Raw genomic sequence first — 10,669 nt, forward strand, 5'->3', positions numbered from 1 at the left:
GGTTGGGATTACTCGTTAGGCTTGGAGCACTGAAGACAGATTAATTTGCCTGGTATGTGTCCAAGCACAATAAATTGTAGGCTGGATACAACTTATTGCATCTAGAAGTCTATCATAAGCTGGAAGTGGCTAATTCCTTAAAGGGAGTGTAGAGATTTGAAATGTTTCCCTGATACCCGTGTGGCGAGCGGCTAAAACGTGGACAGCTAAACTCATCATGCCATTTTTTTAAGTAATAGTTTTCTCAGGGCTGCAGTCACATCCTTGTTCCTAAGACTGTATATCAGGGGATTAAACATTGGCGTCACTGTGGTATAGAAAAGAGAGAGCAGTCTGTCAGTTCCTGCAGAGTGATTGGACTTGGGCCTTAAGTAGGTAATGGTAGCAGATCCAAAGAATAAAAACACGACCAGCAGGTGGGAAGAACAGGTGGAAAAAGCTTTGGCCCGTCCCCTGGCGGTTGGCAACTTGAGAATGGTGGAAATGATTTTGCTGTAAGAGACAAGTATCAACACAAAAGGAAGTGTGACAAACAACATAGCTACTACATAGACTGATATCTCATGTACAAAGAGGTCCCCACAGGCTAGCCGTAGGATGGGGGGTATGTCGCAGAAGAAGTGGTTGATTTGGTTAGAATTACAGAAATGCAGAGAGAAAATCTGACATGTTTGTCCTATCTGGACTGGGACTCCACCGATCCAGGAGCCAACAGCCAGTTGGATACACATCTTCTGGTTCATGACTAGAGGGTAGTGCAGAGGGTTACAAATGGCCACGTAGCGGTCATAGGCCATTACTGTCAGGAGGAAACACTCAGTGGCTCCCAACGCGAGGAAGAAGCACATCTGGGAGGCACAGCCCAGCATAGAAATGCTTCTATCCTGAGTCCAAAGGTTCACCAGAATCCTAGGGAGAGTGACGGACACGTAACAGATTTCCAACGAGGAAAGATGCGCCAGGAAAAAATACATGGGTTTCTGTAGTTCCTTGTCAAGCCTGGTTATTGTTATTACGAGGCTATTTCCAATTAAGATAATGACGTAAATGGTGGAGAACACTCCAAATAGTAACCGTTGGAGGTTTGGAAGGTCAGAAAATCCCAAGAGCACAAATTGCTTTATGGTGGAAGTATTATCATCTGCTTTCACCTCGTCACATTTCATCTGTGGGAATGATTTAATCAGAAGTACAGGTCACTCTGATTCCTTTGGCTCTTGTTTTCTTCTGATACATAAAGAGGATGGCATGCTTCCCAAGTTTCCCAGTTACCTATTAAAACAAATCTATAACTTCCAGCGCTCTAAAAGTGTGGTGAGGTGTATTTTTCATTATTATTAAATGTATTTGTAAGAAGAAAAATCCCCCTAGTCTTTTTTTCTGCTATGAATTATTTTTTTTTGTTTCTGAAGATATGTCATTGTAATTTTGCTCTCCATCTGAACATTCGAAATTGCAAAATCTGAATTTATCTTCAATCCTGACAATGATTTCATGCTTTCACTCTATTGTGTTTTCCTCCCAAATCTGTTTTCTGTGAATATCAATTTCAAAATTAATTTCACTTCACAAGTCAATATCTTGTAAGTCACCTGAATAGGTTTTATGAACGAATGTAGTTCATTTTTCAAAGTAGTGGGTTTTTGTGGGTTTAACTTTGACATTCTGCATATTTCAGCTGTTTTACTATAAGACAAAATTGATGAGCTGACCGCTAAATATTATGGGGTGTTATTTAATCTTTAAAAATGTGTGTTTCGGTGTAAGATCCACGAAATAAGCAGTCGTATTTTTCTCATATTTTGCAGTGGAGAGAAAAGGAGGTCTAAAATGGTCTATGTGTTCAGAAATACTCAGAGGCATTTTTGTTCAAAAAAGCAATCCCAATTACAATGTATACCCCTCACACATTTCCCATATAAAAGAAATATTGATCAAACTCATCTCTGAGATCTCTCTAAATTACCCATATCCTCAATAATTGCAATTATTCTGCTGATTCCATTTAACCCATCCTGTCTTTTCCTTGCACACATATGTGTCTGTGTTCATGCACATGAGTGTATTGGGGTGAATTGCTCATCTTTATTATGTAATTTTGTCATTTGTATAACTAGATTATAAGCTTCTTTTGATATTCTATACATTTTTCTATGAAATGCATAGTATATTTTTTCCCAAAAATGTGATTTACTAACTTCTTGAATAAATTACAAAGGAGTCAAATTTGTTGTTTCTTTGGAATAGCCTCTCCGGTGTAAGCATGGGTTCTTACCCAAAATGCAGACTTCCCCTGCCTCTCTCCCTCCTGGTATATATAGATTACGCATGTTTTCTGTGGTGTGTGTGTGTGTGTGTGTGTGTGTGTGTGAATTATACTCTTTTCATTCAGTCTTGTAGAAATAGCAAATTGTTTCCTTGTTTTCAATCTGTCCTAGATAACTTGCATATAATGAGTTAACTAATTTGAAAGCCAATAGAGACTAACTCGTTGCAAAGAAAATACACACCTATAACCATACTCTAAAGGTATTGAATATGGACAATAGTCAAAATGTCAGTACAAAAATGTAGGCAGAAATGGGGCAGGAACAATAGTCCATGCAAAACCTGACAATACTGAGGATTTTCTGTGGCTGAGAGAAGGAAAATTAAATGATAATTTCTTTTACAATCTACAATATTCCAAACTACATATTTAAAGTGATAAAGGCGTGTAGACCTTGCCCTGCTATTATACAATTCTCCCAATGTAAATTTGGTTCCAAGGAATGTAAAAACGCTATAGGTGAGTCTGTAAGATGGTCAGAAATTAGTAGCTGTTAGGTGGCATACAAGATGACACAGCCAGGGTGTGTTTGTGTGTGTGTGTGTGTGTGTGTGTGTGTGTGTGTGTTTTCACCATGCCATCATACACACCTTTAACCACAAATCATATTTTATTCACCTGTTTCACTCAACATAAAATCCAATCCAGTATTTGAACAGTTATTTAAATTGTTTGTTGAATGAATAAGCAGGGGAGGGGCAGAGAAAGAGAGAGAGGAAGACACAGAATCGGAAGCAGGCTCCAGGCTCTGAGCTGTCAGCACAGAGCCTGACATGGGGCTTGAACCCACGAATCGTGAGATCATGACCTGAGCCAAGGTTGGACACTGAACCAACTGAGCCACCCAGGTGCCCCCTAGCCAACTTTGTTTTTAATTCAGACGTTTTCTGTTTCTTTCTCTGGTCTTCCCACTAAAATAATGACTCTTTTTTTTTTTTAATAGAGAGCTCGTGATATCAATTACAACTATCATTACAATGTACGTAATGCTTATATGCAGAACAAGTTTATAAAATCAAATGGGAGGTAAGAAATAAACAATCAGAATTTGGTGAATGCAATTCAGAAGGCTTTTTCCTTTAGAAGTCTCTAAAGATAAAAGTGAAAACATGCCGATATCTCTGTAGCATCTTCAGATTCATTTATCATGGAACCTAACTCTTAACAAGCAAAGAATACCTTTGGTATTAGTAGGATGCAAACCCATTTCCATAAGGTCCATTCACTATCTCGTTCCTTAGTTATGTATAATTAAATTTTCAGGGGATATGATTTCCAGGTTTAATGCATTCAAACTACTTAGATACATGCTTAACACACAGTAGTTTTACATGTTGGCATCCAAGATGGTAACAGTGATGATTATGTTGATGATAATAGAATGTCAATAATCTCTGGTATATTTATCCATTATGTTACAAAGCACTTTGCATTTTCCTTTCTATTACAATAATGAATGGGGCACCTGGGTGGCGCAGTCGGTTAAGCGTCTGACTTCATCCAGGTCACGATCTCGCGGTCCGTGAGTTTGAGCCCTGCGTCAGGCTCTGGGCTGATGGCTCGGAGCCTGGAGCCTGTTTCTGATTCTGTGTCTCCCTCTCTCTCTGCCCCTCCCCCGTTCATGCTCTGTCTCTCTCTGTCCCAAAAATAAAATAAAACGTACAATAATGAAAGTCAGAAAAGCAAACAGACTATCTGAATCAATGTTTTGTAATTAAACCACAGTAGCAATAACAAAAACAGATTCCTTTTTAAATTTTCTTAAATCAGTGTTTGCTGATGCCCCGAAAATACAATTGTTAGTAAAACTGAACTTAGTATCAGACAAAAATTCATGCTTACCTGTTTGGATTGAGGTTAAATATAATGCTTACCTTTATTGACTGAAAAAGAGAGAGAATGAGAACGGTAGTTTTGGCAGGTAATTTACTTTTATCTGAAACCGAAGTCAACCACTTGCTAAAATATGTCTACTGTCACAACACCTTGTGCTCTTTAAGGAGGACTCATTCTTTGCCCTTGGGATCAGTTCCTTTCCCGTGTCACTTTCTAATTGAACTAAACCATTCTGCCTGCCACTCAAGGAATTTGGTACAATAACCAGAAGCATATCTGGCCACATTACTCTTTCTTTAAATTCTCTATGTCTCTTACTTTTTTTGTCATCATTAAGAAATATAAGCATTGTACAATCAGAAATTTACATAGATTATTAAATCGTTAATATTTAATAATTGTATTCAAGTATTATTTATATAAATATATAAATATTTATATTTAAATGTTTATTTATATAAATATTTAAATATTTTTATTCATTTAAATATTTATTTATATGAATATAATTTTATTTAAATATGTAATATTAAATTATTAAATTATAAATTATACTTATTAAATTACATAAAGTAAATTACATATTGGGGCGCCTGGGTGGCACAGTCGGTTAAGCATCTGACTTCAGCCAGGTCACGATCTCGCGGTCCGTGAGTTCGAGCCCCGCGTCAGGCTCTGGGCTGATGGCTCGGAGCCTGGAGCCTGTTTCCGATTCTGTGTCTCCCTCTCTCTCTGCCCCTCCCCCGTTCATGCTCTGTCTCTCTCTGTCCCAAAAATAAATAAAAAACGTTGAAAAAAAATTAAAAAAAAAAGTAAATTACATATTGCTTATAAACTAAGATGTTCTAATAAAGATGCAAGCTTAAGGGGCGCCTGGGTGGCTCACACAGTTAAGCGTCCGACTTCAGATCAGGTCATGATCTCATGGTTTGTGAGTTCAAGCCCTTAAGCTCTCAGTGTAGAGCCTGCTTGGAATTCTCTGTCTCTCTCTGCCTCTCTCTCTCTCAAAATAAATAATAAACTTAAAAAAATAAAAATAAATTCAGAAGTAAGAAGTCAAGGGCTATGGGGACCATTATGTCACCTGCAGCGTGAATCTCCCATCTCCATGTTCAAGTTAGCTAAGTAGGCGCATCACCTCCTCCCACACTGCAGAAGGTGGGCAGGGGGCTGGAGGTAAGCACTCACTCCTTTTTAGACTTGCAAACTGAAAACTCCATGCAGAATTTCCAGGCATAATCCCTTATGTCAAATTTAGTCATGAGACACCCCTTCTCCAAACTGGAAGAGAAGCTAGAAAATATTTCTCTAGGTACTGCCATGGGACGAGCTAATACTAATTATCATTAACTCCCCTCCGTTGTCAAAACCTAAAATGCTGAGTTGCGGCATCCGGTTCTCAGCCAAGGATATCTTCATTGTGGCTCCTCTCAGTGCAGTAATTATAAAACAAGAGAAAAAGTTTTATAACACCCGCTACAAACAAACACATATAGACACACATTCACAAAATACATTGGAAGGAGTATTAGGTCCACCTAAAGGAAGCAGTAGATTCATATGTTTATGAATATTAATGAATAGAGGGATGGATAACAGATTTTGGAAACATCAAGTCCTGTGCATTGAAAAGCTCTTATCTGGGGCTCCTGGATGGCTCAGTTTTTTTAAGTTTCTGACTGTGGCTCAGGTCATGATTTCATGGTTTGTGGGTTCGAGCCCTGTGTCAGGCTCTTTGCTAACAGCTCAAAATCTGGAACCTGCTTCAGATTCTGTGCCTCCCTCTCTCTCTCTGTCCCTCTCCCACTCATGTTCTCTCTCTCTCAAAAATAAAGAAACATCAAGAAAATAAAAGCTCGTATTTTCAAGGATTATATATTTATTCACCAATTTTGAGTTATATTTTTATTTCAATTCTAGCCATTAAAATATATATGTGTAGCATAATCTTATTGTGGTTTTAGCTTGCATTTTAATTTTAATCTAATTTCATTTTACTTTTGAGAGAGGGAGAGAGAGAGAGGGAGAGAGAGCAGGCACCCCTAGGATGCATTTTAATAGTGGCTAAGGATGGTGAGCACCTTTTGCATAATTATTTGAGTTCTGTATATCCCTTTTAGCAAAAGGGATATATTCAAATTTGAAAAATATTCAAATTTTTGCACATTTGTTAATTAGGCTGTTTCTTGTCTTACTATTGAGTTTTGGGAGGTCTTTGTATATTCTCAATCCTTTTTTTTTCTTTTTGGAAGTATGATGTGCAAATCTTTCCATCTTTGGCTTGTGTTTTAGTTCTCTGGACATGTCAATCTCAGAGAAGTCTGATTTACAAACTTTTTTTTTAATGGGTTCTGGGTTTTTTTTTTATGACATATTTAAGATCTCTTGCTTAACCCCAGATCGCAAAGATTTTATCTTATATTTTATTATAATAATTATATAGTTTAGCATTCTACATTTAAGTCTATGATCCATTTTGAATAAATGATTGTAGAAGGTATGAACTTGAGGTGCGAGTACTTTAGATGTTTGTTCAACTGTTCCAGTGTTGTTAAAACAAACATTTTTTTTCCGCTGAAAATCATTTGCATTTTTGTCAAAAATCAATGGCACAGATTTCCATAGAGTGACACAAATTCGCAAAAATCTAACAGATGCCCTAGTAGAGTGATTGCATAGATAACTGTATAACATAGTACAAATTTATATATTTTTTTCTATCTTCCTTTTCAAATATTTTAGGGACAAATATTTAAGACAACAGGTTAAAAACAATAATTAGGGGTTCCTGAGTGTCTCAGTGGGTTAAGTAATCAACTCTTGGTTTCTGCTCAGGTTTTGTAAGATCCAGGCCCAATTTGGGCTCCGTGCGGACAGCGTGGAGTCTGCTTGGGATTCTCCCTCTCTCTTTCTCTCTCTGTACCCCTCCCCCGCTCCCACTGTCTCTGTCTCTCTCCAAATAAATAAATAAACTAAAAAAAAAGTTAAAGACAATATTAAAAACTGTATTTTTTGTGCTCATATGACGAATCCTAAAGAAAGGAAAATAATTACAACGGACGATATGAACTACTTATAGCAACCAATTAGACGCAGACGAGACAGAGGGAAGCCTTTCTAGAAAGAGTTAACACCCCAGGTGACACACAAAATAAAATGTAACATTTAAACAGACCTATAATGATTAAAGTAACTGGATTAGCAGTTTGAATACCACTACATGCACAAAAAGCTAGAGACCAGATGGCTTCACTGGTGAACTCTACCAAATTAAAAAAATAAAATAAAATAATAATAATAGTAGTAGTAATGATAATAATAATACCAATCCCTCACAAATTCTTCTTTAAAAAATTTTTTTCTAATGTTTGTTTATTTTTGAGAGTGCAAGCAGGGGAGGGGTAGAGAGAGAGTGGGAGACACAGAATCCGAAGCAGGCTCGAGGCTCTGAGCTGTCAGCACAGAGCCCGACGCGGGGCTCGAACCCATGAACTGGGAGATCATGACCTGAGCCGAAGTCGGAGGCTCAACCGACTGAGCCACCCAGGTGCCCCTAGAACATCATTTTCTAGCTAAAAATAATCACGGTGCTCCAAGAACATATCTCTTATTTCCCATTCTATAAAAGTTAGATGAGTTGACATCTATTAGGCATGTTAACAGGTTTACATGTTTTTCCTCTTGTTAGTTATCCCTTCTATCTCAACTTTTTTTTTCTCTTTAGGCAGGAGGGACAATGAAAATGAAAGGAATTTTTTATAGCTGTCTCATTCCATTCTGTGTATAAAAGCTTCAGGAATTATCTGATTTCTGCTTGGAAATTTTCCTGGGATTATTTTTTATTGTTGATACTGTGTTTCTATTTTTTTAAATTTCCATTTCGTTTCTATTATATTTTTATAGTTTTGATATGTTCATATGCAAGTGAGTAGAACAGACTTTTTGACTTATGGGCTAAGAAGGTGCAAGTTTCATCACATAGTTTTTAATCAGAAGGAAGCATTTCTGACAGGTAATGGTTCCTTAGAGATCCGTTGCCTACATTTACAAAGGATTTATTAGATAGGCATAAATACTGAAAATCAATACAGTTATTTGTATAAGTACAAACAGAGAAACAACACAAGCAACTGATCATAATGATTATCTTGATACACAATAAATACATATTTATGAATACATATGCAATTTTCATGATTACACAAACAACACAAACTTATTGCAATAAACTGTAACTGTCAGTAAAACGAAGGAGAAAATGAGAGAATATTTTTCTCTGAGATATCCACAGTTGACACTGGTTATAATATTTTTATTGATCATTTGCAGGGTCTGTGTGTATGTGGCATACTAGTTATATGTGCAATGTCTGTGTTTTTATAGTACATATATTTTGTGAAACTTTATTTCCATTTCCCTAATTTTTGCATCACACTATCATCTCTAGAAAAGTATATTAAAAATACATTCTTATGACTTTCTCCCCTCTTTTAATTAGAAGCAAACATTTTAATAATATTCACTTTTGTCAAATCATAGGACTATACTATATACATATATTTAATCTGATATTAGTATATATCATGCTTACTATTGACTGGTATTAGTGCACCAAAATCATTTATAAAACTATATTTTCAGTGAAAGGTGCTCTTTTTCCTTAAGAAATTATTTCTTGTAGAGTCGTTGCTCTCTCTCTCTCTCTCTCTCTCTCTCTCTCTATATATATATATATATATATTAATGTTCATTGTCAACCTGGTTCTTAAAATGACTGTTATAATTCTATATAAATGAATGACATGGGTTCCAATAAGTGATATAACTGTGTCTATATTACAGTTAAGTCTATGATATCAATCTTTGTCAAGAGTTATTACTGAGAGAGGAAAATAAAACACAATAAAACTATAAAATTACCAATAGAATGATTTTTTATTTGATAACATACATACATTATGACTTGATGCATTACACATTACAAGTAATTTTTAATTTGGAAAAAAGCTACCACCGTATAGACAAATATTACAGTTTGATATAAATATCTGTTGAAATTTCAGTACCAATATATAAGAAATGAATCCCTATAAGTATAACATTTTTAATGAAGTGAACTACTTATATAGCAATCTTCTCAATGCCATGATGACAACCTTGTTCCTTAGACTGTATATCATGGGATTAAACATGGGAGTCACAATTGTGTAGAAAAGAGAAAGTACTTTGTCAATTCCTGCTGAGTGACTGTGTTTGGGTTTTAGGTAAGTGATAACGGCTGATCCAAAGAACAACGCCACGACAATAAGATGAGAAGAACAGGTGGAGAAGGCTTTGGCCCGACTTGTGGCTGATGGCAATTGAAGGACTGTGGAGATGATTTTGCTATAGGAGATAAGTATCAACAGAAAGGGAATGGTGACAATCAACACAGCAGCTATGTAGATCAACATTTCACTCACAAATGTGTCCCCACAAGCAAGCTTGAGGATTGGGGGGATGTCACAGAAGAAGTGGTCAATTAAATTGGAGCCACAAAAGGACAGAGAGAAAATCTGGAACGTTTGCCCTATCTGGACTGGAATTCCACTGATCCAGGAGCCAGCCACCAGCTGGATACAGATCTTATGGTTCATGACTAGAGGGTAGTGCAGAGGGTTACAGATGGCCACGTAGCGGTCATAGGCCATCACTGTCAGCAGGAAACACTCCGTGGCTCCCAACACAAGAATACAGCACATCTGTGTGGCACAGGCAACTAATGAAATTGTTCTTCTCTGGGTCCAAAGGTTCATAAGCATTCTGGGGAGAGTAACTGACACATAGCAGATTTCTAAAAAGGAAAAATTGCCAAGGAAATAGTACATAGGAGTCTGAAGTGCAGGATCCAATTTTGTTATTAGAAATATGATGCCATTACTCATCACAATAGCGATATAGATGACCGAGAACAATCCAAACAGAAGCCACCGGAGATGGGGAACATCAGCAAAGTCCAAGAGAACAAATTCTATCAGTTCAGTTAGGTTTGCTTCTGGTGGTTTTTCTTTGTGTTGCATCTGCAAAAGGGGCAAATTTAGCTTCTACTTTTAGTTTACCTTAAGAGATCAATACCTGTTTTCTAAATTGCATTAGGATATCTATATTGATTTTCTTAACCATTGTAATTGTTTCTAATTTAATAATGTTACTATTTGTGTATTTCTCACTTTCTCAGTTTAGATCCTATGGATTATCACTGTATACACTCCCTTCAAATGTCCTTGAAGATTCTTCCATACACTTTCTGAATACAGCCCAGGATAAACCAAACTATGCCCTACTCAGCACAGACAGTGGAAAAATTGGCAATCACTGAAGACAGATCTCCAACTTTGCCATTTGGTCCCACTTTTCATTTCATTCCTTGACAGTCCTATTGTTCTCTATGATTATTCTCCACCACCATTCAATAGTACTCTATCAGACTTTGTCTTCCTCGTACATTTTCAACGGCCTGCTTGA

At 36.7% G+C, this 10,669-nt stretch overlaps 2 protein-coding genes across 2 annotated transcripts; both read right to left on the reverse strand.

Moving 5' to 3' along the window:
- Positions 1–215: 215 nt before the first annotated feature.
- LOC122484331 (olfactory receptor 10AG1-like) lies at positions 216–1,166 on the reverse strand. Its single transcript, XM_043582292.1, has one exon. The coding sequence runs from the start codon at positions 1,164–1,166 to the stop codon at positions 216–218; it is 951 nt and encodes a 316-aa protein (XP_043438227.1).
- Positions 1,167–9,282: 8,116 nt separating this feature from the next.
- Positions 9,283–10,239, reverse strand: LOC122482761 (olfactory receptor 10AG1-like). Its single transcript, XM_043579058.1, has one exon. The coding sequence runs from the start codon at positions 10,222–10,224 to the stop codon at positions 9,283–9,285; it is 942 nt and encodes a 313-aa protein (XP_043434993.1). The 5' UTR covers positions 10,225–10,239.
- Between the last annotated feature and the right edge of the window lie 430 nt (positions 10,240–10,669).

Source organism: Prionailurus bengalensis, chromosome D1 (assembly GCF_016509475.1).
Source record: "Prionailurus bengalensis isolate Pbe53 chromosome D1, Fcat_Pben_1.1_paternal_pri, whole genome shotgun sequence".
Classification (NCBI taxonomy): domain Eukaryota; kingdom Metazoa; phylum Chordata; class Mammalia; order Carnivora; family Felidae; genus Prionailurus; species Prionailurus bengalensis.